The sequence below is a fragment of the Pelodiscus sinensis genome, chromosome 4, assembly GCF_052426305.1.
Source record: "Pelodiscus sinensis isolate ZL-2025 chromosome 4, ASM5242630v1, whole genome shotgun sequence".
Taxonomy (NCBI): domain Eukaryota; kingdom Metazoa; phylum Chordata; order Testudines; family Trionychidae; genus Pelodiscus; species Pelodiscus sinensis.
The window spans coordinates 1,163,255-1,190,822 of NC_143055.1; the positions used below are offsets into that span (position 1 = coordinate 1,163,255).

The following is a 27,568-nucleotide window of genomic DNA, read 5'->3' on the forward strand; positions in this document are numbered from 1 at the left end:
CCCTGTCGCCCGTTTCTGCCATCTTTGTTATGGGCGTGGGCCCTGGGCCGCCATGTTTGTCGTGGGCAGGGAGGCCCTGGGCCCTGGGCCGCCATGTTTATCGTGGGCAGGGAGGCCCTGGGCCCGCCATGTTTGTCGTGGGCAGGGAGGCCCTGGGCCCGCCATGTTTGTCGTGGGCAGGGAGGCCCTGGGCCCGCCATGTTTGTCGTGGGCAGGGAGGCCCTGGGCCCGCCATGTTTGTCGTGGGCAGGGAGGCCCTGGGCCGCCATGTTTATCGTGGGCAGGGAGGCCCTGGGCCCGCCATGTTTGTCGTGGGCAGGGAGGCCCTGGGCCCGCCATGTTTGTCGTGGGCAGGGAGGCCCTGGGCCCGCCATGTTTGTCGTGGGCAGGGAGGCCCTGGGCCGCCATGTTTGTCGTGGGCAGGGAGGCCCTGGGCCGCCATGTTTATCGTGGGCAGGGAGGCCCTGGGCCCGCCATGTTTGTCGTGGGCAGGGAGGCCCTGGGCCCGCCATGTTTGTCGTGGGCAGGGAGGCCCTGGGCCCGCCATGTTTGTCGTGGGCAGGGAGGCCCTGGGCCGCCATGTTTGTCGTGGGCAGGGAGGCCCTGGGCCCGCCATGTTTGTCATGGGCAGGGAGGCCCTGGGCCCTGGGCCGCCATGTTTATCGTGGGCAGGGAGGCCCTGGACCCGCCATGTTTGTCGTGGGCAGGGAGGCCCTGGGCCCGCCATGTTTATCGTGGGCAGGGAGGCCCTGGGCCCGCCATGTTTGTCGTGGGCAGGGAGGCCCTGGGCCCGCCATGTTTGTCATGGGCAGGGAGGCCCTGGGCCCTGGGCCGCCATGTTTATCGTGGGCAGGGAGGCCCTGGGCCCGCCATGTTTATCGTGGGCAGGGAGGCCCTGGGCCCGCCATGTTTGTCGTGGGCAGGGAGGCCCTGGGCCCGCCATGTTTGTCGTGGGCAGGGAGGCCCTGGGCCCGCCATGTTTGTCGTGGGCAGGGAGGCCCTGGGCCCGCCATGTTTGTCGTGGGCAGGGAGGCCCTGGGCCCGCCATGTTTGTCGTGGGCAGGGAGGCCCTGGGCCCGCCATGTTTGTCGTGGGCAGAGCTCTGGGGCTGTTTGCTGGGGGCAGGGAGCACTGGGTCCAAGTCTCCGCCAGGCCAGGCCCAGCGTCCTGCCCGCCCGCGAGGGGGCCGGAGTCCAGGATTTGAGCCCTCTGTCCGGGATAGAGCCGCCCCGCCCCCACCTCAGCTTCCCAGGCACCGCCCCCAGTGACCCACCTCCCAGTGCCCCGCCCCCACCTCAGCTTCCCAGAGCCCCGCCCCCAGTGCCCCACCTCCCAGTGCCCTGCCCCCACCTCAGCTTCCCAGTGCCCCGCCCCCAGTGACCCACCTCCCAGTGCCCCGCCCCCACCTCAGCTTCCCAGTGCCCCGCCCCCAGTGACCCACCTCCCAGTGCCCCGCCCCCACCTCAGCTTCCCAGTGCCCCGCCCCCAGTGACCCACCTCCCAGTGCCCCGCCCCCACCTCAGCTTCCCAGTGCCCCGCCCCCAGTGACCCACCTCCCAGTGCCCCGCCCCCACCTCAGCTTCCCAGGCACCGCCCCCAGTGACCCACCTCCCAGTGCCCCGCCCCCACCTCAGCTTCCCAGTGCCCCGCCCCCAGTGACCCACCTCCCAGTGCCCCGCCCCCAGTGACCCACCTCCCAGTGCCCCGCCCCCAGTGACCCACCTCCCAGTGCCCCGCCCCCACCTCAGCTTCCCAGTGCCCCGCCCCCAGTGACCCACCTCCCAGTGCCCCGGCCCCAGTGACCCACCTCCCAGTGCCCCGCCCCCACCTCAGCTTCCCAGTGCCCCGCCCCCACCTCAGCTTCCCAGTGCCCTGCCCCCAGTGACCCACCTCCTAGTGCCCCGCCCCCAGTGACCCACCTCCCAGTGCCCCGCCCCACCTCAGCTTCCCAGTGCCCCGCCCCCACCTCAGCTTCCCAGTGCCCCGCCCCCAGTGACCCACCTCCCAGTGCCCCGCCCCCAGTGACCCACCTCCCAGTGCCCCGCCCCCACCTCAGCTTCCCAGTGCCCCGCCCCCAGTGACCCACCTCCCAGTGCCCCGCCCCCACCTCAGCTTCCCAGTGCCCCGCCCCCACCTCAGCTTCCCAGTGCCCCGCCCCCAGTGACCCACCTCCTAGTGCCCCGCCCCCAGTGACCCACCTCCCAGTGCCCCGCCCCCACCTCAGCTTCCCAGTGCCCCGCCCCCAGTGACCCACCTCCCAGTGCCCCGCCCCCACCTCAGCTTCCCAGTGCCCCGCCCGCAGTGACCCACCTCCCAGTGCCCCGCCCCCACCTCAGGTTCCCAGTGACCCCGCCCCCAGTGACCCACCTCCCAGTGCCCCGCCCCCACCTCAGCTTCCCAGTGACCCGCCCCCAGTGTCCCAACTCCCAGTGCCCCGCCCCCACCTCAGCTTCCCAGTGACCCTGCCCCCAGTGACCCACCTCCCAGTGCCCCGCCCCCAGTGACCCACCTCCCAGTGCCCCGCCCCCACCTCAGCTTCCCAGTGCCCCGCCCGCAGTGACCCACCTCCCAGTGCCCCGCCCCCACCTCAGCTTCCCAGTGACCCTGCCCCCAGTGACCCACTTCCCAGTGCCCCGCCCCCACCTCAGCTTCCCAGTGCTCCGCCCCCAGTGACCCACTTCCCAGTGCCCCGCCCGCCACCTCAGCTTCCCAGTGCCCCGCCCCCAGTGACCCACTTCCCAGTGCCCCGCCCCCACCTCAGCTTCCCAGTGACCCCGCCCCCAGTGACCCACCTCCCAGTGCCCCGCCCCCACCTCAGCTTCCCAGTGACCCTGCCCCCAGTGACCCACCTCCCAGTGCCCCGCCCCCACCTCAGCTTCCCAGTGCCCCGCCCCCAGTGCCCCACCTCCCAGTGCCCCGCCCCCACCTCAGCTTCCCAGTGACCCTGCCCCATAGTGATCCCAGCCCCAGTGACCCACCTCCCAGTGACTCTGCCCCCCGTGGCCTCAGCTTCCCAGTGACCCTGCCCCCCACCCCAGCTTCCCAGCCCTGCGGCAGCCCGATCCACCTGCCACAAATGTTTGGGGACCACTGGTGAGGGACACAAAGCATGGGATGCACCTGCTGCCTAGTGGCCCTTGCTAGGTGCCTCCTCCTTGAATGCACCTAGCTCTCTGGTGAACCCGCTATGGTCTTGGCCTTCACAGCCTCCCCCAGCAAGGAGCTCCCTGGGCTCCCTGTGCTGGGGGAAGAAATACTCTGGTTTGTTTATTTTAACCCTGCTGCCTATGAACGTCTTTGGGTGACCCCTAGTTCCTGTGCTATGGGCAGGAGTAAACAGCGCTCATTCGCTTTGCCCACCCAGGCACGATCTGACAGACCTCTGGCATGTCCCCTCGCTGACCCGGCCCCTCCTTTCCAGCCCCCCTCGCAGGGAAGCTGTACGTGCTGCTGCCCTTCTCTTTACTGTCTCCAATTCTAACCATTTCTTTCTTCACGCGCCCTTCGCGGTGTGCGGGAGCCCAGAGCACAGGGGAGGGCAGGCCCAGTGCTTGCGGGGCACCCTGCGGTCACACCCGGGGTGGGCAATGGAGGACGAGTCCATGGGTGTGGACAGGAAGTGACCCCGGCACCCAGGCCCCGTTCCAGGCCCCGCCACAGAGGGTGCGATGAGCCCTGAGCAGACCGGGGCCTGCCCCTGTGAGGCTGTCTGGATTAGGAGCTGATTAGAGCCCTTATTAAGCTCATTTCCCTGCAGCTTTAGCAGTGGGCAGCTTCCTGGGGCCACGGCTGAGCAGCCATGGACATGGAGAGCAGCACGGAAAGGAGCCGCAGGAAGGCCTGTCTTGAGGTGAGGCCTGGGGGAGCCCTGCATCCTCTTTTGGGGTGCCAATGGGCGTTGTGGGGAGAGGGGACAGAGGCCAGTGTCTGGGGATGGGAAGGAAGGTGGAGCTTACCCCACATCACCCCGACACATGGAGCCCCACCCTGCTCCAGAGAGCTCTCCCCCCGGGGGGCTGGGTCTCTCTCCCCCCTCAGGCCAGGCAAGGGGGTGAGTGTCTGTGACACAGCCCAGCCCTCTGAGGGGCTGAGTCCCAGGCACTGACCTGGTCAGGGACCCAAGAGTCTTCCCTCAGCAACAGACACATCTATGGAGCTTGATTTGCCATCTGAGAACCGCAGCCTGGGCCACAGCGAGAGCAGATCCCCAGCATCCTGCCCCCTCATCTGCTCAGCACCCCCTGGAATCCTCCCCCAGCCCAGCAAAAGGAGACAAAGTCACCGCTCCCCGTTCCCAGGCAGAATGCCAGCCACCCGCTGGAGCCGGGTCCTGGGACTCTAGTGCACACCAATGGGCCTGGCCTGTGACAGACCCCTGCCTCAGTTTCCTTCCAAAGCCCAGTGCTGCTGCCCTGGGACCGGAGGCCAGTGAGTTCCCCAGGACTGGCTGGTCTGTAAAGAGCTTTGAGAAGTGGCACCATGGGCACGTGGCCGGGGTCGGGTTCTCGGGGAGCTGGGCACCACAGGGAAGCCAGCGATCAGAGCAGCACAGTGCACTGGCCCCAGGGGCACAACCCCATGAGCAAAGCTGCATGAGTCCTGGCCCCCCGCCTGTGTGCACTGCACCCCCTAGGAGCCATCAGACGGGATATCTCCCCAGGAACAGCTGGAAAGCCAGGAGCAGCACCCTGCCCCAGGGCCAGCATTCCTGCATCTCGCCACAGCCAGGACCAGCTACGGGAACCAGCTCCCCCCTCCAGCCCAGCAACGTCCACGGGGGCATGTGGGGAGGGGGAGCTCCAGGGGCCAGGGAGGAGACAGGTAACAGAGAAAGCCCAGGGCTGAGCGACTGACGCCCGAACCGTGCTGCCCTCCTGCCCCAGCCCTGCTGGACACTCCACTCTCAGGCTCCCTAACTCCGAGCCCCCAGCCCGTGCCAGGGAGAGCGCTGCCTGTCCGGGTGCCCTTCTTTCTTCCCCACCCCCTTCTCCCTCCTGCAGCCCCCCCCTTCTCCCTTCTTCCTCCCCTTTGTCCTCTTCCCATCGCTGCACCTCCCCGCCACCCCTCTCCACCCCCTTCTCCCTCCTGCAGCCCCCCCTTCTCCCTTCTTCCTCCCCTTTGTCCTCTTCCCATTGCTGCACCCCCCCACCACCCCTCTCCACCCTCTTCTCCCTCCTGCAGCCCCCCCTTCTCCCTTCTTCCTCCCCTTTGTCCTCTTCCCATCGCTGCACCCCCCCGCCACCCCTCTCCACCCTCTTCTCCCTCCTGCAGCCCCCCCCTCTCCCTTCTTCCTTCCCTTTGTCCTCTTCCCATTGCTGCACCCCCCCGCCACCCCTCTCCACCCTCTTCTCCCTCCTGCAGCCCCCCTTCTCCCTTCTTCCTTCCCTTTGTCCTCTTCCCATTGCTGCACCCCCCCGCCCGCCACACCTCTCCACCCCCTTCTCCCTCCTGCAGCCCCCCCCTCTCCCTTCTTCCTTCCCTTTGTCCTCTTCCCATTGCTGCACCCCCCCGCCACCCCTCTCCACCCTCTTCTCCCTCCTGCAGCCCCCCTTCTCCCTTCTTCCTTCCCTTTGTCCTCTTCCCATTGCTGCACCCCCCCGCCCGCCACACCTCTCCACCCTCTTCTCCCTCCTGCAGCCCCCCCCTTCTCCCTTCTTCCTCCCCTTTGTCCTCTTCCCATTGCTGCACCCCCCCACCCCTCTCCACCCTCTTCTCCCTCCTGCAGCCCCCCCCTTCTCCCTTCTTCCTCCCCTTTGTCCTCTTCCCATCGCTGCACCCCCCCGCCACCCCTCTCCACCCTCTTCTCCCTGCTGCCGCCCTCTGGCCTCCTACTGCAGGGCTGGCACCTCTGCCGACCAGCCCAGGCGGAGGCACACCCAGCCACGCGGGCGCGGAGGGTGCAGTGTCCTGGCACAGACAGGCAAGGGCAGGCCCGGGGCTGGCTGGCGTGTGCTAGCGACGGAGCTGTGGGTGGCAGGGAGGGAAGGCAGAGGAGGGGCAGAGGGATGGGGGCATCGAAGCAGGGAGCCTGGGAACTGGTTTCCACAGCTGGGCAGGCGGGGCCAGGAGTCAGTCAACCCCTCTCCCCCTCCCACTGCCCCTTCCCCATCCTCACAGCCAGGCCCACCCCAAGCAACCTCAGCTACAGTGCCACCTCCTGACCTCCCTCGCAAAGCCCAGCCCTTCCTCGCCCCCCCGCTGCTCCCGGGCTGGGGGTGGGAAGAAGCTGGGTGCAGGAGACGAGTGATCCCAACACATGCACCTGCGCCCCAACAAGCGCCCCGATGCCCCTCCATCCTGCACGCACGTGCACCACCCATGTCCACACGGCCCAATGCACACGTGCACCACGTGCTTACGTGAGACCAGCCGGCCCGGCCCGGCCCAGCCCAGCCCAGCCCAGCCCAGCCCAGCCCAGCCCAGCCCAGCCGGCCGGCCCGGCCCGGCCCGGCCCGGCCCAGCCCAGCCCAGCCCAGCCCAGCCCAGCCCAGCCCAGCCCAGCCGGCCCAGCCCAGCCCAGCCCAGCCAGCCCAGTCCAGTCCAGTTAGTTCAGTTCAGTTCGGCCCGGCCCGGCCCGGCCCGGCCAGTCCAGCCCAGCCCAGCCCAGCCCAGCCCAGCCCAGCCCAGCCAGCCGGCCCAGCCCAGCCCAGCCCAGCCCAGCCGGCCCAGCCCAGCCCAGCCCAGCCCAGCCCAGCCAGCCGGCCCAGCCCAGCCAGTCCAGCCCAGCCCGGCCCAGCCCAGCCCGGCCCGGCCCAGCCCAGCCAGTCCGGCCCGGCCCGGCCCAGCCCAGCCCAGCTCAGCCAGTCCGGCCCGGCCCGGCCCGGCCCAGCCCAGCCCAGCCCAGCCAGTCCGGCCCGGCCCGGCCCAGCCCAGCCCAGCCCAGCCAGTCCGGCCCGGCCCGGCCCAGCCCAGCCCAGCCCAGCCAGTCCAGCCCAGCCCAGCCCAGCCCAGCCAGCCGGCCCAGCCCAGCCCAGCCAGCTGGCCCGGCCCGGCCCAGCCCAGCCCAGCCCAGCCAGCTGGCCCGGCCCGGCCCAGCCCAGCCCAGCCCAGCCAGCCGGCCCAGCCCAGCCCAGCCCAGCCCAGCCAGCCAGCCAGTCCAGCCCAGCCCAGCCCAGCCCAGCCAGCCAGCCAGTCCAGTTCAGCCCAGCCCAGCCCAGCCCAGCCAGCCGGCCCAGCCCAGCCCAGCCCAGCCAGCCAGTCCAGCCCAGCCCAGCCCAGCCCAGCCCAGCCAGCCGGCCCAGCCCAGCCAGCCAGCCAGCCAGCCAGTCCAGTTCAGCCCAGCCCAGCCCAGCCAGCCGGCCCGGCCCAGCCCAGCCCAGCCCAGCCCAGCCCAGCCCGCTGGCCTGGCCCGGCCCAGCCCAGCCCAGCCAGCCGGCCCGGCCCGGCCCAGCCCAGCCCAGCCGGCCCGGCCCAGCCCAGCCCAGCCCAGCCCAGCCAGCCAGTCCAGCCCGCCCAGCTTTTCACCGTGGGCTGGGCTGTTCTGGGAAGGCCTGATGGGTCTCTGTCCCAAAGAGCATGCAATGGGGCAGGGAGCAGCAGGCCCAGGCACAGCTTCTGCCCAGCAGCTTCTGCAGGGGACACGGGAATCTCTACAAGGAGCTGCAGAGGCTTCTGCATGGGAGAGGTTGGGGTTTGGCCAGAGGCGTGGCAGGAGCTCCTTGGGGGGCATCATGGGACTCTGTGGGTGGACATGGCAGGGGTCAGCTGGGGATGCTGCAGGGGACGCTGTCGGGGCATCTGGAGAGGCAGCTGGGGGTACAGTTGGGTCTCTGCAGATCGCTCTATGGAGGTGACACAAGGGACTCAGGCGATGACATGGGGGCTCTGGGAGTTCTGGGGTGACACAGGAGGCTCTGGGGGGCTCTTGGGGTGACAGGGCACTCTGGAGGTTCTGGCAGTGACTCAGGGGGTAACAGAGGGCAACTCTGGGGATGACAAAGGGGCTCGGGAGGTTTGGAGGTGACATGGGGGCTCTGGGAGGGACTCGGGGTGACACAGGGGGTTCTGAGGTGACACAGGGGGGCTCAGAGGTTCTAGGGGTGATACAGGGGGCTCGGGGTGACTCAGGGGCTCTGAGGGTGAAACAGGAGGCTCAGAAGTTCTTGGGGCGACAGATGGCTCAGGGGGTGTCATGGGGGACTCAGAGATTCTAGAGGTGACACAGGAGGCTCAGGGTGACACAGGGGGCTCAGGGGTTCTAGGGGTGACACAGGGTCTCGGGGTGACTCGGGGGCTCTGAGGGTGACACAGGGGGCTCAGGGTGATACGGAGGCTCTGGGAGGGGCTGAGGCCGGTGACACGGGGGGCTCAGGGGTTCTAAGGAGGACACAGGGGGCTCAGGGTGGCACGGGGGGCTCAGAAGTTCTAGGGGTGACACGGGGGCTCAGATGTTCTGGGGGTGGCATGGGGGGCTCAGTTCTACGGGTGACACAGGGGGCTCAGGGTGACACGGAGGCTCTGGGAGGGGCTCAGGCGGGTGACACGGGGGCTCAGAGGTTCTAGGGGTGACACAGGGGGCTCAGGGTGACATGGGGGCTCAGAGGTTCCAGGGTGACACAGGGGGCTCAGGGTGACACGGAGGCTCTGGGAGGGGCTCAGGCGGGTGACACGGGGGCTCAGATGTTCTAGGGGTGACACGGGGGGCTCAGGCGGGTGACACAGGGGCTCAGAGGTTCTAGGGGTGACACAGGGGAGCTCTGGGGGTGGCACAGGGGGCTCAGTTCTACGGGTGACACAGGGGGCTCAGGGTGACACAGGGGCTCAGGGTGACATGGAGGCTCTGGGAGGGGCTCAGGCGGGTGACATGGGGGCTCAGAGGTTCTAGGGGTGACACAGGGGAGCTCTGGGGGTGGCACAGGGGGCTCAGTTCTACGGGTGACACAGGGGGCTCAGGGTGACACGGAGGCTCTGGGAGGGGCTCAGGCGGGTGACACGGGGGGCTCAGAGGTTCTAGGGGTGACAGGGGACTCAGGGTGACACGGAGGCTCTGGGAGGGGCTCAGGCGGGTGACACGGGGGCTCAGAGTTCTAGGGGTGACACAGGGGGCTCAGGGTGACACGGAGGCTCTGGGAGGGGCTCAGATGGGTGACACGGGGGGCTCAGGTGTTCTAGGGGTGACACAGGGGGCTCAGGATGACATGGGGGCTCAGAGGTTCCAGGGTGACACAGGGGGCTCAGGGTGACACGGAGGCTCTGGGAGGGGCTCAGGCGGGTGACACGGGGGCTCAGAGGTTCTAGGAGTGACACAGGGGGCTCAGGGTGACACGGAGGCTCAGAGAGGGGCTCAGGTGGGTGACACGGGGGGCTCAGAAGTTTTAGGGGTGATACAGAGGGCTCAGATGGGTGACACGGGGGGCTCAGGGATTCTAGGGGTGACACAGGGGGCTCAGGGTGACACGGAGGCTCTGGGAGGGGCTCAGATGGGTGACTCGGGGGCTCAGGGGCTCTAGGGAGGACACAGGGGGCTCAGGCGGGTGACACGGGGGCTCAGAGGTTCTAGGGGTGACAGGGGGCTCTGGGTGACATGGGGGGCTCAGGGATTCTAGGGGTGACACAGGGGGCTCAGGATGACACGGGGGCTCAGAGGTTCTAGGGTGATACGAAGGCTCTGGGAGGGGCTCAGATGGGTGACACGGGGGCTCAGGGGTTCTAGGGGTGACACAGGGGGCTCAGATGGGTGACACGGGGGCTCAGGGGTTCTAGGGGTGACACAGGAGACTCAGGGTGACATGGGGGCTCAGAGGTTCTAGGATGACACAGGGGGCTCAGGGTGACACGGAGGCTCTGGGAGGGGCTCAAGCGGGTGACACGGGGGCTCAGAGGTTCTAGGGGTGACACAGGGGGCTCAGGCGGGTGACATGGGGGGCTCAGGGGTTCTAGGGTGACACGGAGGCTCTGGGAGGGGCTCAGGCGGGTGACACGGGGGCTCAGAGGTTCTAGGGGCGACACAGGGGGCTCAGGGTGACACGGAGGCTCAGAGGTTCTAGGGGCGACACAGGGGGCTCAGGGTGACACGGAGGCTCAGAGGTTCTAGGGGTGACACAGGGGGCTCAGGGTGACACGGAGGCTCAGAGGTTCTAGGGGTGACACAGGGGGCTCAGGCGGGTGACACGGGGGCTCAGAGGTTCTAGGGGTGACACAGGGGGCTCAGGCGGGTGACACGGGGGCTCAGGGGTTCTAGGGGTGACACAGGGGGCTCAGGCGGGTGACACGGGGGCTCAGAGGTTCTAGGGGTGACACAGGGGGCTCAGGCGGGTGACACGGGGGCTCAGGGGTTCTAGGGGTGACACAGGGGGCTCAGGCGGGTGACACGGGGGCTCAGAGGTTCTAGGGGTGACACGGGGCTCAGGCGGGTGACACGGGGGCTCAGAGGTTCTAGGGGTGACACAGGGGGCTCAGGCGGGTGACACGGGGGCTCAGAGGTTCTAGGGGTGACACAGGGGGCTCAGGCGGGTGACACGGGGGCTCAGAGGTTCTAGGGGTGACACAGGGGGCTCAGGCGGGTGACACGGGGGCTCAGGGGTTCTAGGGGTGACATGGGGGGCTCAGGGGTTCTAGGGGTGACACAGGGGGCTCAGGCAGGTGACACGGGGGCTCAGAGGTTCTAGGGGTGACACAGGGGGCTCAGGCGGGTGACACGGGGGCTCAGAGGTTCTAGGGGTGACACAGGGGGCTCAGGCGGGTGACACGGGGGCTCAGGGGTTCTAGGGGTGACACAGGGGGCTCAGGCGGGTGACACGGGGGCTCAGAGGTTCTAGGGGTGACACAGGGGGCTCAGGCGGGTGACACGGGGGCTCAGGGGTTCTAGGGGTGACACAGGGGGCTCAGGCGGGTGACACGGGGGCTCAGAGGTTCTAGGGGTGACACGGGGCTCAGGCGGGTGACACGGGGGCTCAGAGGTTCTAGGGGTGACACAGGGGGCTCAGGCGGGTGACACGGGGGCTCAGGGGTTCTAGGGGTGACATGGGGGGCTCAGGGGTTCTAGGGGTGACACAGGGGGCTCAGGCAGGTGACACGGGGGCTCAGAGGTTCTAGGGGTGACACAGGGGGCTCAGGCGGGTGACACGGGGGCTCAGAGGTTCTAGGGGTGACATGGTGGGCTCAGGGGTTCTAGGAGTGACATGGGGGGCTCAGGGGTTCTAGGGGTGACATGGGGGGCTCAGGCGGGTGACACGGGGGCTCAGAGGTTCTAGGGGTGACATGGGGGGCTCAGGCGGGTGACACGGGGGCTCAGAGGTTCTAGGGGTGACACAGGGGGCTCAGGCGGGTGACACGGGGGCTCAGGGATTCTAGGGGTGACATGGGGGGCTCAGGGTTCTAGGGGTGACACGGGGGCTCAGGGGTTCTAGGGGTGACACGGGGGCTCAGGGTTCTAGGGGTGACATGGGGGGCTCAGGGGTTCTAGGAGTGACATGAGGGGCTCAGGCAGGTGACACAGGGGCTCAGAGGTTCTAGGGGTGACACAGGGGGCTCAGGCGGGTGTCACGGGGGCTCAGAGGTTCTAGGGGTGACACAGGGGGCTCAGGCGGGTGACACGGGGGCTCAGAGGTTCTAGGGGTGACATGGGGGGCTCAGGCGGGTGACACGGGGGCTCAGGGGTTCTAGGGGTGACATGGGGGGCTCAGGGGTTCTAGGGAGGACACGGGCGAGTTCTGGGGGTGGCACGGGGGGGGGGGCTCAGCCGGGTGCGAGCAGGGACCAGCTGGCTGCCGAGTTCGGAGCCATTTCGCATAGCCCCGCCCCCTCTACGAACACCGGGAACTCCTTAACACGTCACTGCGTGGGCGGGGCAGGGCTCAGGCGGGCGCTCCTCACGTGGCAGTGCCTCGCCCGCTGATTGGCTCCCGGGGGCACTTCGGCAAACGGCGGCCGGTGGGTGTCTGGCGCTGGTTGTCATGGCTACCGAGGTTCCCATGGGGCGGGGCCTGCTCCGAGCGGGCGGGGGAGTGATCCCGCCCCATGCGCAGCCGCGGAACAGGGGGGCCCGGCAGCCCCAGGTACCGCCCCCCGCCCGGGCCCCGGCCCCTCCCCCCGCCCCGTAACCCCCCCCCCCGCCCGGGCCCCGGCCCCTCCCCCCGCCCCGTAACCCCCCCCCCGCCCGGGCCCCGGCCCCGCCCCGTAACCCCCCCCCCCGCCCGGGCCCCGGCCCCGCCCCGTAACCCCCCCCCCGCCCGGGCCCCGGCCCCTCCCCCCGCCCCGTAACCCCCCCCCGCCCGGGCCCCGGCCCCTCCCCTCCCCCCGCCCCGTAACCCCCCCCGCCCGGGCCCCGGCCCCTCCCCCCGCCCCGTAACCCCCCCCCCCGCCCGGGCCCCGGCCCCGCCCCGTAACCCCCCCCCCGCCCGGGCCCCGGCCCCTCCCCCCGCCCCGTAACCCCCCCCCGCCCGGCCCCGGCCCCTCCCCTCCCCCCGCCCCGTAACCCCCCCCGCCCGGGCCCTGGCCCCCCCCCCCCCCCCGCCCCGTAACCCCCCCCGCCCGAGCCCCGCAACCCCCCTCCCCCTCCCCCCGCCCGGGTTCCGGCCCCCCCGCAGTGTCCGGGCGGGCCCTGAGAGCGGCGCGTGTCCCCGCAGGCGGCGGGCGGCGCCGGGCTGGAGAGCGTCCTGCTGCTGCTCATGTCGCGCGTGGGGCCGGGGCCCCTCCCGGCAGCGCCCGGCCCGGGATCAGGTGAGGCCGCTCGCTCGGTCACCGCCTCCCGCCCCCCCCCCCGGCCCGGGAGTCACCGCCTCCCGCCCCCCCCCCCCGGCCCGAGAGTCACCGCCCCCCCCCGGCCCGGGGTCACCGCCCCCCCCCGGCCCGGGATCAGGTGAGGCCGCTCGCTCGGTCACCCCCCCCCCCCCCGGCCTGGGAGTCACCGCCTCCCGCCCCCCCCCCCCCCCCGGCCCGGGGCCCCCCCCCCCGGCAGCGCCCGGCCCGGGATCAGGTGAGGCCGCTCGCTCGGTCACCCCCCCCCCCCCCGGCCCGGGAGTCACCTCCCGCCCCCCCCCCCCCCCCGGCCCGGGAGTCACCGCCCCCCGCCCCCCCCCCCCCCGGCCCGAGAGTCACCGCCCCCCCCCCCCGGCCCGGGGTCACCGCCCCCCCCCGGCCCGGGATCAGGTGAGGCCGCTCGCTCGGTCACCCCCCCCCCCCCCCGGCCCGGGAGTCACCGCCCTCCCCCCCCCCCCCGGGCCTGGGATCAGGTGAGGCTGCTCGCTCGGTCACCGCCCCCCCCCCGCCCGGGAGTCACCGTCCCCTCCAGCAGGCGGCCAGGCCAGCGCTGCTCCAGCTCCTGGGCGGGGCGGGGCGCTGCGGGAGGGCAGGGCTGAGGAGGGGGCAGTGCCGGGTGGCCGTGGTTCCTTGTACCCCAGGCCACGGGGTGAACTAGGGAGCAGGAGCATGATGGGCTGCCGAGGGCACCCCCCCCCCCGCGCCCTTTCTCAGCCCAGCCTGGCCCTGCTTGCTGCTGGGGCGCTTAGGGGGTTCCCAGGGGCTGCAGCCTCCCGCTCCCCTCTCCAGGCTCCCTGAGCGGAGGCTTCGCCAAGTCCCTGCAGAAGGCAGAGGCCCTGCTGTGGAGCTGCGTGACCCCCAGCGTGCGGCGCCTCCTGCAGCAGCATGCGGATGCCAGTGCCTACGACAGCGACGAGGAGGACTCGCCCGGCGCCCTCGCCCGCCTGGCCCAGGTGGAGCACAGCTTCCTGGGGCTTGGACGCTGCCTCTGCGTGCAGGAGAACCCCCGCACGGAGACCTTCCGAGGCCACGTCAAGCCGGCGGCCAGCGACGCGGCCCAGGGCCCCTTCTCCTACCACCCCGTCTACCCCAGCGTGGCCAAGCACTGTGCCACCTTGCACGCCCTGCTGCAGCACCGCCACCGCCTCCGCCTCGCCCGCGAGTACAGCCGCCGCCTCAAGGGGGCCTCCGACTTCGTCCGCCACCTGCTGGCGCTCTTGGCGGGGCAGCAGCAGGTGCTGGAGGACTGGGGAGGGGACCCTGGGGGGAGCAGGCAGCTGAGGGGGCTCTGTGAGGAGCTGCGGACTCACAGCAGCCACTGGAGCGGGCTGCAGCGCAAGATGCGCAGTGACCCCTGGCTGCGGGCGCTGCTGCTGCAGCATCACGAGGCGGCGAGGCACATGCAGCAGGCACTGGGCCTCCTGGCCCTGCACGCCGCCCGCCTGGTGGAGCGCTACGTGGAGGTGCTGCTGCGCAGCCTGGCGCGGGCCAGCCCCGCCACCGCCTCCCCTGCCCAGCTCTCTGACCTGTTCCAGGGCCTGGAGGTGTACAACCACGTGCTGAGCGAGCAGGCCCTGGAGCCCGGCACGGAGCCCGCTGCGCTGCTCCAGCACAGGAGGGCAGCAGGGGGCGGCGCTCAGGCCTATCCCGTGGGGCGGGTGCTGGGCGTGCTGGCGGCCGAGAGAGGCAGGCTGGCTGCTCACAGACTCCACCGGCTCCTGCAGCAGGCGCACGTGTGCTGGGATAAGGCCGGGGTGCCTTGGGCCTCGGACTGCAGTGGCAGCGAGACAGACGTGGGGTGCGCGGGGGCCCCCCCAGGCCTCCCCGAGGAGCTGCATGCGCTGTGCAGGGAGGACAAGCAGCTCCTGGACCTCGTGCTGGGCGTCCTGGTGGCCTCCAGCGACACCCTCTGGCACCATGTGCTCAAGAGGCCCAAGCAGGAGAAGCCCCCAGCAGAGGAGGGCCAGGAGCCCCCGGTGGGGCCAGCAGCCAGCCCAGGCCTGAGCTCGGCCTCTCTGCCCAGCTGGAAGTCCGTGCACTGGCGGGACGCGTCCTACTCGGAGGCTGCTGAGGCTCTGTATGCGCAGTACCGCCCGCTCTTCTGGGAGGCCGCCAGCGCCGCGCTGGCCCATGGCCTGGAGCTGCCCTCTGGAGGCCTGCCCCACGGCACGGGGTGGGCAGCAGTCAGAATGGCGCGAGAGCTGAGCCAGGCGCTGAGTCCAGGTGAGTGAGGGAGGCAGGGCAAGGGGCCTTCCCCTCGGGGGGCGCTGGCTCTGATCTGGGGGGATGTGCTGTGGGGCCTTCCCCTCGGGGGGCGCTGGCTCTGATCTGGCCCCCAGGCTGGCGGGGGGGATGTGCTTTGGGCCTTTCCCCTCTGGGGGCGCAGGGTTTGATCTGGCCCCCAGGCGGGTGGGGGGGGGATGTGCTGTGGGGCCTTCCCCTCCGGGGACGCTGGCTCTGATCTGGCCCCCAGGCTGGCGGGGGGGATGTGCTTTGGGCCTTTCCCCTCTGGGGGCGCAGGGTTTGATCTGGCCCCCAGGCTGGGGGGGGGGATGTGCTGTGGGCCTTTCCCCTCTGAGGGCGCAGGGTTTGATCTGGCCCCCAGGCTGGGGGGGGGGATGTGCTTTGGGCCTTTCCCCTCTGGGGGCGCTGGCTCTGATCTGGCCCCCAGGCTGGCGGGGGGGATGTGCTGTGGGCCTTTCCCCTCTGGGGGCGCAGGGTTTGATCCGGCCCCCAGGCTGGCGGGGGGGATGTGCTGTGGGCCTTTCCCCTCTGGGGGCGCAGGGTTTGATCTGGCCCCCAGGCTGGCGGGGGGGATGTGCTGTGGGCCTTTCCCCTCCGGGGGCGCAGGGTTTGATCTGGCCCCCAGGCTGGCGGGGGGGATGTGCTGTGGGCCTTTCCCCTCCGGGGGCGCTGGCTCTGATCTGGCCCCCAGGCGGGAGGGGGGGGGGATGTGCTGTGGGCCTTTCCCCTCTGGGGGCGCTGGCTCTGATCTGGCCCCCAGGCTGGGGGGGGGGATGTGCTGTGGGCCTTTCCCCTCCGGGGGCGCAGGGTTTTCTCTGGCCCCCAGGCGGGGGGGGGGGGGATGTGCTGTGGGCCTTTCCCCTCTGGGGGCGCTGGCTCTGATCTGGCCCCCAGGCTGGCGGGGGGATGTGCTGTGGGCCTTTCCCCTCCGGGGGCGCAGGGTTTTCTCTGGCCCCCAGGCGGGGGGGGGGGGATGTGCTGTGGGCCTTTCCCCTCCGGGGGCGCAGGGTTTGATCTGGCTCCCAGGCTGGCGGGGGGGATGTGCTGTGGGCCTTTCTCCTCTGGGGGCGCTGGCTCTGATCTGGCCCCCAGGCGGGTGGGGAGGGGATGTGCTGTGGGCCTTTCCCCTCTGGGGGCGCTGGCTCTGATCTGGCCCCCAGGCTGGCGGGGGGATGTGCTGTGGGCCTTTCCCCTCTGGGGGCGCTGGCTCTGATCTGGCCCCCAGGCTGGCGGGGGGGATGTGCTGTGGGCCTTTCCCCTCTGGGGGCGCTGGCTCTGATCTGGCCCCCAGGCTGGCGGGGGGGATGTGCTGTGGGCCTTTCCCCTCTGGGGGCGCTGGCTCTGATCTGGCCCCCAGGCTGGCGGGGGGATGTGCTGTGGGCCTTTCCCCTCTGGGGGCGCTGGCTCTGATCTGGCCCCCAGGCTGGCGGGGGGGATGTGCTGTGGGCCTTTCCCCTCTGGGGGCGCAGGGTTTGATCTGGCCCCCAGGCTGGCGGGGGGGATGTGCTGTGGGCCTTTCCCCTCCGGGGGCGCTGGCTCTGATCTGGCCCCCAGGCGGGGGGGGGGGGGATGTGCTGTGGGCCTTTCCCCTCTGGGGGCGCTGGCTCTGATCTGGCCCCCAGGCTGGCGGGGGGATGTGCTGTGGGCCTTTCCCCTCTGGGGGCGCAGGGTTTGATCTGGCCCCCAGGCTGGCGGGGGGGATGTGCTGTGGGCCTTTCCCCTCCGGGGGCGCTGGCTCTGATCTGGCCCCCAGGCGGGGGGGGGGGATGTGCTGTGGGCCTTTCCCCTCTGGGGGCGCTGGCTCTGATCTGGCCCCCAGGCTGGCGGGGGGGATGTGCTGTGGGCCTTTCCCCTCTGGGGGCGCAGGGTTTGATCTGGCCCCCAGGCTGGCGGGGGGATGTGCTGTGGGCCTTTCCCCTCCGGGGGCTCAGGGTTTTCTCTGGCCCCCAGGCGGGGGGGGGGGGATGTGCTGTGGGCCTTTCCCCTCTGGGGGCGCTGGCTCTGATCTGGCCCCCAGGCTGGCGGGGGGGATGTGCTGTGGGCCTTTCCCCTCTGGGGGCGCTGGCTCTGATCTGGCCCCCAGGCTGGCGGGGGGGATGTGCTGTGGGCCTTTCCCCTCTGGGGGCGCAGGGTTTGATCTGGCCCCCAGGCTGGCGGGGGGATGTGCTGTGGGCCTTTCCCCTCCGGGGGCTCAGGGTTTTCTCTGGCCCCCAGGCTGGCGGGGGGGATGTGCTGTGGGCCTTTCCCCTCTGGGGGCGCAGGGTTTGATCTGGCCCCCAGGCTGGCGGGGGGGATGTGCTGTGGGCCTTTCCCCTCCGGGGGCGCTGGCTCTGATCTGGCCCCCAGGCTGGCGGGGGGATGTGCTGTGGGCCTTTCCCCTCTGGGGGCGCAGGGTTTGATCTGGCCCCCAGGCTGGCGGGGGGATGTGCTGTGGGCCTTTCCCCTCCGGGGGCGCTGGCTCTGATCTGGCCCCCAGGCGGGGGGGGGGGGATGTGCTGTGGGCCTTTCCCCTCTGGGGGCGCTGGCTCTGATCTGGCCCCCAGGCGGGGGGGGGGGGGATGTGCTGTGGGCCTTTCCCCTCCGGGGGCGCTGGCTCTGATCTGGCCCCCAGGCGGGGGGGGGGGGGATGTGCTGTGGGCCTTTCCCCTCTGGGGGTGCTGGCTCTGATCTGGCCCCCAGGCTGGCGGGGGGATGTGCTGTGGGCCTTTCCCCTCCGGGGGCGCTGGCTCTGATCTGGCCCCCAGGCGGGGGGGGGGGGATGTGCTGTGGGCCTTTCCCCTCTGGGGGTGCTGGCTCTGATCTGGCCCCCAGGCTGGCGGGGGGGATGTGCTGTGGGCCTTTCCCCTCCGGGGGCGCTGGCTCTGATCTGGCCCCCAGGCGGGGGGGGGGATGTGCTGTGGGCCTTTCCCCTCTGGGGGTGCTGGCTCTGATCTGGCCCCCAGGCTGGCGGGGGGGATGTGCTGTGGGCCTTTCCCCTCCGGGGGCGCTGGCTCTGATCTGGCCCCCAGGCGGGGGGGGGGGGATGTGCTGTGGGCCTTTCCCCTCCGGGGGCGCTGGCTCTGATCTGGCCCCCAGGCGGGGGGGGGGGGATGTGCTGTGGGCCTTTCCCCTCTGGGGGTGCTGGCTCTGATCTGGCCCCCAGGCTGGCGGGGGGGATGTGCTGTGGGCCTTTCCCCTCTGGGGGCGCAGGGTTTGATCTGGCCCCCAGGCTGGCGGGGGGATGTGCTGTGGGCCTTTCCCCTCTGGGGGCGCTGGCTCTGATCTGGCCCCCAGGCGGGGGGGGGGGGGGATGTGCTGTGGGCCTTTCCCCTCTGGGGGCGCTGGCTCTGATCTGGCCCCCAGGCGGGGGGGGGGGGGGATGTGCTGTGGGCCTTTCCCCTCCGGGGGCGCTGGCTCTGATCTGGCCCCCAGGCGGGGGGGGGGGATGTGCTGTGGGCCTTTCCCCTCTGGGGGCGCAGGGTTTGATCTGGCCCCCAGGCTGGCGGGGGGGATGTGCTGTGGGCCTTTCCCCTCTGGGGGCGCTGGCTCTGATCTGGCCCCCAGGCGGGGGGGGGGATGTGCTGTGGGCCTTTCCCCTCTGGGGGTGCTGGCTCTGATCTGGCCCCCAGGCTGGCGGGGGGGATGTGCTGTGGGCCTTTCCCCTCTGGGGGCGCTGGCTCTGATCTGGCCCCCAGGCGGGTGGGGGGGGGATGTGCTGTGGGCCTTTCCCCTCTGGGGGCGCAGGGTTTGATCTGGCTCCCAGGCTGGCGGGGGGGATGTGCTGTGGGCCTTTCCCCTCTGGGGGCGCTGGCTCTGATCTGGCCCCCAGGCTGGCGGGGGGGATGTGCTGTGGGCCTTTCCCCTCTGGGGGCGCTGGCTCTGATCTGGCCCCCAGGCGGGGGGGGGGGGGGGGATGTGCTGTGGGCCTTTCCCCTCTGGGGGCGCTGGCTCTGATCTGGCCCCCAGGCTGGCGGGGGGATGTGCTGTGGGCCTTCCCCTCGGGGGGCGCTGGCTCTGATCTGGGGGGATGTGCTGTGGGGCCTTCCCCTCGGGGGGCGCTGGCTCTGATCTGGGGGGATGTGCTGTGGGGCCTTCCCCTCTGGGGGCGCAGGGTTTGATCTGGCCCCCAGGCTGGGGGGGGGATGTGCTGTGGGTCTTTCCCCTCTGGGGGCGCTGGCTCTGATCTGGCCCCCAGGCTGGGGGGGGGATGTGCTGTGGGCCTTTCCCCTCTGGGGGCGCTGGCTCTGATCTGGCCCCCAGGCTGGGGGGGGGATGTGCTGTGGGCCTTTCCCCTCTGGGGGCGCTGGCTCTGATCTGGGGGGATGTGCTGTGGGGCCTTCCCCTCTGGGGGCGCTGGCTCTGATCTAGGGGGATGTGCTGTGGGGCCTTCCCCTCGGGGGGCGCTGGCTCTGATCTGGGGGGATGTGCTGTGGGGCCTTCCCCTCGGGGGGCGCTGGCTCTGATCTGGGGGGATGTGCTGTGGGGCCTTCCCCTCCGGGGGCGCAGGGTTTGATCTGGCCCCCAGGCTGGGGGGGGGATGTGCTGTGGGGCCTTCCCCTCTGGGGGCGCAGGGTTTGATCTGGCCCCCAGGCTGGGGGGGGGATGTGCTGTGGGCCTTTCCCCTCTGGGGGCGCTGGCTCTGATCTGGCCCCCAGGCTGGGGGGGGGATGTGCTGTGGGCCTTTCCCCTCCGGGGGCTCAGGGTTTGCTCTGGCCCCCAGGCGGGGGGGGGGATGTGGCAGGAGGTAGGTTTTCTACCCCAGCCCTGGCCGGATCCCCTGCTCCGTGGCTCTGTGCCCACCTGGTGCTCACCCCTGTGCTCACTTGCAGCCCACGTGCCCCCGGAGTGCGTGGCGGCGCTGCAGCGCCTGGGCCTCCACCTGCTCTCTCAGGGCGTCTTCCAGAGCTGGGACCAAGGTAAGGGCCAGGCGCGGGGGCTCTGCGCTGTGCCAGGGTCCCTAGGCGGCGCCCACCACGACGCTCTCCCCTCCCCAGGGTTCTGCCGGGCCCTGGGCTCCGGCCTGAGCGACAAGTGTGTGCCTGGGCCCCGGAGGGTGGGCCTGGCGCACAGCAGGACAGCCCAGCGCCTCCGGGAGCTCCACCCTCCCCTGGCCTTCGCCCTGCGGCACCTGGGGCCTCCGCCTGCCGTCCAGCCCGGTGAGTGGAGCCCTGCCTGGGCCTGGGCGCCCGGCCGCGGGCCTGGAGGCAAGGGAGGGTTCTGCCGGAGGGGGCGGGGCGGGGGGCAGGGGGATGCTGCTCATGGGGGACCCCGTCCTAATGCTCTGCAGAGAAATCAGGTTCTCGGCCCCCAGCCACGCCCCCTCTTCCGCCCTCAAGGCTCCCCATGGTACTGCCCCCCCTCATATCCCCCCCAGCGCTGCCCCCCCACTCCCACCCTCAAGGCTCCCCGTGCTACTGCCCCCCCTCAGATCCCCCCCAGCGCTGCCCCCTCTCCCGCCCTCAAGGCTCCCCATGGTACTGCCCCCCCTCAGATCCCCCCCAGCGCTGCCCCCCCACTCCCACCCTCAAGGCTCCCCGTGCTACTGCCCCCCCTCAGATCCCCCCCAGCGCTGCCCCCCCACTCCCACCCTCAAGGCTCCCCGTGCTACTGCCCCCCCTCAGATCCCCCCCAGCGCTGCCCCCCCCACTCCCGCCCTCAAGGCTCCCCGTGCTACTGCCCCCCCTCAGATCCCCCCCCAGCGCTGCCCCCCCCACTCCCGCCCTCAAGGCTCCCCGTGCTACTGCCCCCCCTCAGATCCCCCCCCGCGCTGCCCCCCACTCCCGCCCTCAAGGCTCCCCATGGTACTGCCCCCCCCTCAGATCCCCCCCAGCGCTGCCCCCCCACTCCCGCCCTCAAGGCTCCCCATGGTACTGCCCCCCCTCAGATCCCCCCCGCGCTGCCCCCCACTCCCGCCCTCAAGGCTCCCCGTGGTGCTGCCCCCCTCAGATCCCCCCAGCGCTGCCCCCTCTCCCGCCCTCAAGGCTCCCCGTGGTACTGCCCCCCCTCAGATCCCCCCCAGCGCTGCCCCCTCTCCCGCCCTCAAGGCTCCCCGTGGTACTGCCCCCCCTCAGATCCCCCCCAGCGCTGCCCCCTCTCCCGCCCTCAAGGCTCCCCGTGGTACTGCCCCCCCTCAGATCCCCCCCAGCGCTGCCCCCCCCACTCCCGCCCTCAAGGCTCCCCGTGGTGCTGCCCCCCCTCAGATCCCCCCCAGCGCTGCCCCCTCTCCCGCCCTCAAGGCTCCCCGTGGTACTGCCCCCCCTCAGATCCCCCCCAGCGCTGCCCCCCCACTCCCGCCCTCAAGGCTCCCCGTGGTACTGCCCCCCCTCAGATCCCCCCCAGCGCTGCCCCCCCACTCCCACCCTCAAGGCTCCCCGTGGTACTGCCCCCCCTCAGATCCCCCCCAGCACTGCCCCCCCACTCCTGCCCTCAAGGCTCCCCGTGGTACTGCCCCCCCTCAGATCCCCCCCAGCACTGCCCCCCCACTCCTGCCCTCAAGGCTCCCCGTGGTACTGCCCCCCCTCAGATCCCCCCCAGCACTGCCCCCCCACTCCTGCCCTCAAGGCTCCCCGTGGTACTGCCCCCCCTCAGATCCCCCCCAGCGCTGTCCCCCCACTCCTGCCCTCAAGGCTCCCCGTGGTGCTGCCCCCCCTCAGATCCCCCCCAGCGCTGCCCCCCCACTCCCGCCCTCAAGGCTCCCCGTGGTGCTGCCCCCCCTCAGATCCCCCCCAGCGCTGCCCCCCACTCCCGCCCTCAAGGCTCCCCGTGGTGCTGCCCCCCCTCAGATCCCCCCCAGCGCTGCCCCCCCACTCCCGCCCTCAAGGCTCCCCGTGGTACTGCCCCCCCTCAGATCCCCCCAGCGCTGCCCCCCCTCTCCCGCCCTCAAGGCTCCCCGTGGTACTGCCCCCCCTCAGATCCCCCCCAGCCACGCCCCCTCTCCCGCCCTCAAGGCTCCCCATGGTACTGCCCCCCCTCAGATCCCCCCCAGCGCTGCCCCCTCTCCCGCCCTCAAGGCTCCCCGTGGTACTGCCCCCCCTCAGATCCCCCCCAGCGCTGCCCCCCCACTCCCACCCTCAAGGCTCCCCGTGGTACTGCCCCCCCTCAGATCCCCCCCAGCACTGCCCCCCCACTCCTGCCCTCAAGGCTCCCCGTGGTACTGCCCCCCCTCAGATCCCCCCCAGCGCTGCCCCCCCACTCCCACCCTCAAGGCTCCCCGTGGTACTGCCCCCCCTCAGATCCCCCCAGCACTGCCCCCCCACTCCTGCCCTCAAGGCTCCCCGTGGTACTGCCCCCCCTCAGATCCCCCCCAGCGCTGTCCCCCCACTCCCGCCCTCAAGGCTCCCCGTGGTGCTGCCCCCCCACTCCCTGGGCCCCAATCTGCATGGTCTCCCAGTAGCCCCTGTGCCACGTCACTCGGGGCCGGTCTGGCTGTGCCACTAACCCGCTGTCCCTCCTGCAGCGAGCAGCGAGCTCCTGTCCCCAGGCCTCCGGCTGGAGCTGCTGGCTCGCTGCCTGGCCACGGGGCAGGCCGCCTGCTCCTGGCTCATGGCCAAGGCCTATCAGCACCTGGCGGCCTGGTCCCTCTGCCCGTTCCTGCTCGTCGCCCAGGGCGACCTCCAGGCAAGTATGGCTCCTGGGCCCTCGGCCATGGCGGGCGGGGCGGGGCGGGGCTCTTCCCTCCCCAGGAGGGACCTGCCGCCCGCGCCAGCTGCCCCAGGCCGGCGCCCCCGGGAGGGCGGGTCCGCGGGTGCGGCTGGCAGCAGAGGGGAGGGCTGCAGCTGGCCCCCGCTCAGACTTGGGGCCTCAGGTCTTCCTCTCCTCTGCAGCTGCTAAAGGCAGAGAGCAGCTCGCTGGCAGAGCTGGTGAGGGGGGCCTTCCCTGAGGGTGGAGACAGCCCCTGGTGGGGGCAGCCAGCCCTCAGCTCCTACCAGGAGCAGCAGCTGTGCCTTCAGATCCACTCCACGGCGGCCAGCATCCAGGTAAGGGCTAGGAGCACTGCGGCTCCCCCGGGGGGGTTGCCAGCCCCTTCCTCTCTGAGCTGCAGGCAGCTGGGCCCGGCTGGGCAGGGTGGAACCCCCTTCAAAGAGGGTCGGAGCTGCGTCCTGTCCCAGCCTGTCTGGGGCTGCCTGGGGGGCAGTGGAGGGCGAGGCGGGGTCGAAGGACGGTGGCAGCTCTAGTCAGATGGGTGCCATGGGGTGCATAGTGCTGGTGCTGGCCTGGGCAGGGCAGGCCCCCCAGTGGCGGCACTGGACAGACGCTCTGTCCCCTGGCACGTGTGCCCGGCCCCACTCCCAGACCCCTCTGTCCCCAGAGCTTCTCGCGGGATGTGCTGCGGCTGTTCGCCACTGACTGCAAACGGATGTCGGCAGAGATCTTCGGCCAGACCATGCCGCTGGGCAAACACTGGAGGGCTGGCCTCCGGGCGGGTAGGTCCCTGGCCCTCCGTGGCCAGCCCCGCTCGCTGGCCACCCTGGTGGGCAGAGCAGCTGGGAGCTGGCACGTCCAGCTGAGAACAGCTTCCTTTGGCCTGGCCCTGTGACCCGGCGCGCTGACCCACAGCCTGCCTGGCGCTGCTGGGGCCGTCCTGCCTCCCTGGCCCCCGGAAGGCCCGCTCCGATCCCCAGGACAAGTGCTAGGTCGGGGGTGGTGGGAGCGCTTCCCTCCCTCTCCAGCCCCAGCCGGCGCGTTGGGGTCCCTGGGCTCGCTACGCAGTCACGCCCGAGGGGTGCCAGTGTCCCACAAACGCCAAGTTCTGCCTCCTCCGGGCTTTGCCCAGGCCCCTCTGCTCTGGGCTCCGGCCAGACGCATGGCAGTGAGCAAGACAGACCTGCTCCTACCCCGTCAGCCTGGCAGCAGGCCCTTCCCACAGCCCTGAACCTGCCCCAGGCTCCCCTGCGTCCAGGGCCAGGCTCTCCCTCCCGCCCCAGCTGCCCTCGGCCCGGGGCCACACGAGTGCCCTATGGCGCCCTCAGCTCCCCTGGACCCTTGCGGTGCCCATGCAGGGCATGCCCCCTCACAGCCCCTCCTGCTCCCTCAGACCTGCCCAGCACCCCCAGCGAGTACGCCTCGGTTGCCACCCAGAGCGTCCTGGGCCAGGTCCTGCAGGGCGTCCAGCTGCTCCCGCGCGACTCCCAGGTGCCCACGCTCACCCACGTCGTGACAGCCTTTGTGGAAGCCTGGATGGACCATATCCTAGCCCAGAAAATCAAGTTCAGGTAGCCGGGCTCCCGGGCCTGGGGGGCTGCGAGTCGGGAGCGAGGATCCCAGCAAAGCTGGGGAGGGAAAGCCCAGGGCCGGGCTAGCAGGGCCGTGGCTCAGGATGGGGGTGGGGGGGCACCGGCTGGGCTGGGCTGGCAGGGCCGTGGCTCAGGATGGGGGTGGGGGGGCACTGGCTGGGCTGGGCTAGCAGGGCCGTGGCTCAGGATGGGGGTGGGGGGGCACCGGCTGGGCTGGGCTGGCAGGGCCGTGGCTCAGGATGGGGGTGGGGGGGCACCGGCTGGGCTGGGCTGGCAGGGCCGTGGCTCAGGATGGGGGTGGGGGGGCACTGGCTGGGCTGGGCTAGCAGGGCCGTGGCTCAGGATGGGGGTGGGGGGGCACCGGTTGGGCTGGGCTGGCAGGGCCGTGGCTCAGGATGGGGGTGGGGGGGCACTGGCTGGGCTGGGCTAGCAGGGCCGTGGCTCAGGATGGGGGTGGGGCGCACTGGCATGGCTGGGCTAGCACGGCCGTGGCTCAGGATGGGGGTGGGGGGCACTGGCATGGCTGGGCTGGCAGGGCCGTGGCTCAGGATGGGGGTGGGGGGTGGCACCGACTGGGCTGGGCTGGCAGGGCCGTGGCTCAGGATGGGGGTGGGGGGCACTGGCATGGCTGGGCTGGCAGGGCCGTGGCTCAGGATGGGGCTGGGGGGGGGCACCGGCAGGGCTGGGCTGGCAGGGCCGTGGCTCGGGGTGGGGGGGGGGGCACCGGCAGGGCTGGGCTGGCAGGGCCGTGGCTCGGGGTGGGGGGGGCACCGGCAGGGCTGGGCTGGCAGGGCCGTGGCTCAGGATGGGGGGGGGGAGCACCGGCAGGGCTGGGCTGGCAGGGCCGTGGCTCGGGGTGGGGGTGGCACCGGCTGGGCTGGGCTGGCAGGGCCGTGGCTCGGGGTGGGGGTGGCACCGGCTGGGCTGGGCTGGCAGGGCCGTGGCTCGGGGTGGGGGTGGCACCGGCTGGGCTGGCAGGGCCGTGGTCGGGGTGGGGGTGGCACCGGCTGGGCTGGGCTGGCAGGGCCGTGGTCGGGGTGGGGGTGGCACCGGCTGGGCTGGGCTAGCAGGGCCGTGGTCGGGGTGGGGGTGGCACCGGTTGGGCTGGGCTGGCAGGGCCGTGGCTCGGGGTGGGGGTGGCACCGGCTGGGCTGGGCTGGCAGGGCCGTGGTCGGGGTGGGGGTGGCACCGGCTGGGCTGGGCTGGCAGGGCCGTGGTCGGGGTGGGGGGGCACCGGCAGGGCTGGGCTGGCAGGGCTGTGGTCGGGGTGGGGGTGGCACCGGCTGGGCTGGGTTGGCAGGGCCGTGGCTCGGGGTGGGGGTGGCACCGGCTGGGCTGGGCTGGCAGGGCCGTGGCTCGGGGTGGGGGGGCACCGGCTGGGCTGGGCTGGCAGGGCCGTGGCTCGGGGTGGGGGGGCACCGGCTGGGCTGGGCTGGCAGGGCCATGGTCGGGGTGGGGGTGGCACCGGCTGGGCTGGCAGGGCCGTGGCTCAAGGAGGGGATGCCCACGGGTCCGATCTCTCCCCTGTCCCTTGGCTCCCCAGCCTGCAGGGTGCCTTACAGCTGAAGCAAGACTTTGAGGCGGTGCGGCAGCTGGTGCAGTCGGAGGCGTGTGGCCTGTCGCCGGAGATCCAGCAGTCGGTGCTGGCGCTGCGCGTCTTCCAGCAGATGGACAACGCCATCGTCTGCCTCCTGCAGCAGCCCAGCAACAAGGCCTGCCTGGCCTCCTCCACCTGGGAGTCCTTCCGCAAGTGCTGTGAGTGCCACGGGCCGGACGGGCTCTGCTGGGGCTGTTCCAGGTGCGCGATTGGCGTGCGCTGGGGGCCCAGCTCTGCCCTGCCTGGCGCCCGGCGAGGGGGGAGGCTGGCTGGTGCTGGACCGTGGCCCTTTCTCAAGCAGCCTGCCGACAGCCTCCCATCCTGGAGCTGCCTGGCTCGGCCCGGGGGAGCAGTAGGGCGGTGGGACCCTCGAGCGCCCCTTCGTCCCAGGTCCCCTCAGGCTGACCTTTCCCCTCCTTGCCCAGGCTCTTACCACGGCAGCCGCACCCAGGACTTCCCCACGGGCAGCCTGAACAGCCTGGAGAGCCTGGACGTGCAGGCTTTGCGCAACAGCACCGCCCTGGAGAGCCAGAGCTCCGACCTCCTCGGCCAGCTGCAGGGCAGCGGCACGCCCGAGTCCTATCTGCCCAGCACCCAGCAGGCCTGGCTGGCGCTGCGGCTGCACGGCGCCCGGCGCTGGAAGGTGCCCGGCCTGCCCTGCACCAGGAGCTCCGAGCCCTGAGGGCCTGGGCTGGGTTCCTGAGGCTGGGAGGGGCTGGGCAGAGCGGTGGGAGGCAGGAAAGCCCATGGGCTTTGTGCTTAGAAATAGAGCGGCCAGGTGGCCTCAAAGCTGCATGGCTCCGTGGTTCTGTTCTGCCCTGGGCCTGGGCAGCCACGGCCCAGTCCCCTGCCCGGCTTCCTTGGGCTGCGGCCCGTGGGGCTAAGCGTCCCCATGCCATGGGCCTGTGCCAAGGCTCACTGGCTGTAGAGCTGGCTCCCCAGAGCCATCGGCAGGAGAGCCCCGATGGGCGTGGTGGGCGACAGCCTACGGGTCCTGGGTGGAGTGGCTGCCCAGGGCCTTGTACCTGCTGCCCCGACTGGCCTGGGTCCTGCAGACTCAGCTGCGAGCCCCGTGCTGACAGAGGGTGGAGCCCACGCCCGCCAGCACGGGGCCTCCGCGGGCCGAGTCTGGCCCGGGGCCACCCTGCTGCTCCCCAGGTGGATCGAGCACGTGGCCCCAGAGGCACCCGAATAGCGGGCGGTTCTCTAGCCACTCGCTCCCCGGCCGGGGAGGGGGCGAGAGTCCTCCTCCCACTGTGGCACCTCGAGGGACCCGCCGGCTGGTTTATTCTCTGGGGGTGGGGGGAGACTGCAGGCGCTCGCCCCCCCCAGGCCGATCCGCGTCTGTGGGCGGGGCAGCAGGGAAGGCTCCTGGCCCCGTCCCTTCCGAGGCAGCTTCACAAGTTGGTGAAGTGATTGCTCTAGCGCCATGCTGGGGCGTGAGAGTGGGCAGTGCCAGGGCAGAGAGCAGCCCTGCAGCGCTCCTGCCACCGGAGCGGGCAAGGTGCTGGCCAGGGCTGCACCGCGCAGCTTGGCAGCCTCGCCTGGGGGCAAGGCGGCTGCAGGCCCCAGCTCTGGAGCAGGAACAGCCCTGGGCTGACGGCCGCAGCGGGCGGGTTGGCCAGGGCGCGGGCCTGGCGGCCGGGTGGCCGTGTTTCCGTTTGCAGCTCTGGAGCAGGAACAGCCCTGGGCTGACGGCCGCAGCGGGCGGGTTGGCCAGGGCGCGGGCCTGGCGGCCGGGTGGCCGTTTCCGTTTGCAGCTCTGGAGCAGGAACAGCCCTGGGCTGACGGCCGCAGCGGGCGGGTTGGCCAGGGC

General features: G+C 71.8%; 1 protein-coding gene across 1 annotated transcript; it reads left to right on the forward strand.

Moving 5' to 3' along the window:
* The first annotated feature begins 11,870 nt into the window (after window positions 1–11,870).
* CCDC142 (coiled-coil domain containing 142) lies at window positions 11,871–26,545 on the forward strand. The gene is made up of 11 exons (XM_089777689.1): window positions 11,871–11,996; window positions 12,567–12,660; window positions 13,489–14,922; window positions 19,752–19,838; window positions 19,917–20,078; window positions 22,379–22,539; window positions 22,746–22,898; window positions 23,231–23,345; window positions 23,957–24,134; window positions 25,699–25,910; window positions 26,178–26,545. The coding sequence occupies exons 1-11, from the start codon at window positions 11,895–11,897 to the stop codon at window positions 26,432–26,434; spliced, it is 2,955 nt and encodes a 984-aa protein (XP_089633815.1). The 5' UTR covers window positions 11,871–11,894; the 3' UTR covers window positions 26,435–26,545.
* Window positions 26,546–27,568: the final 1,023 nt, after the last annotated feature.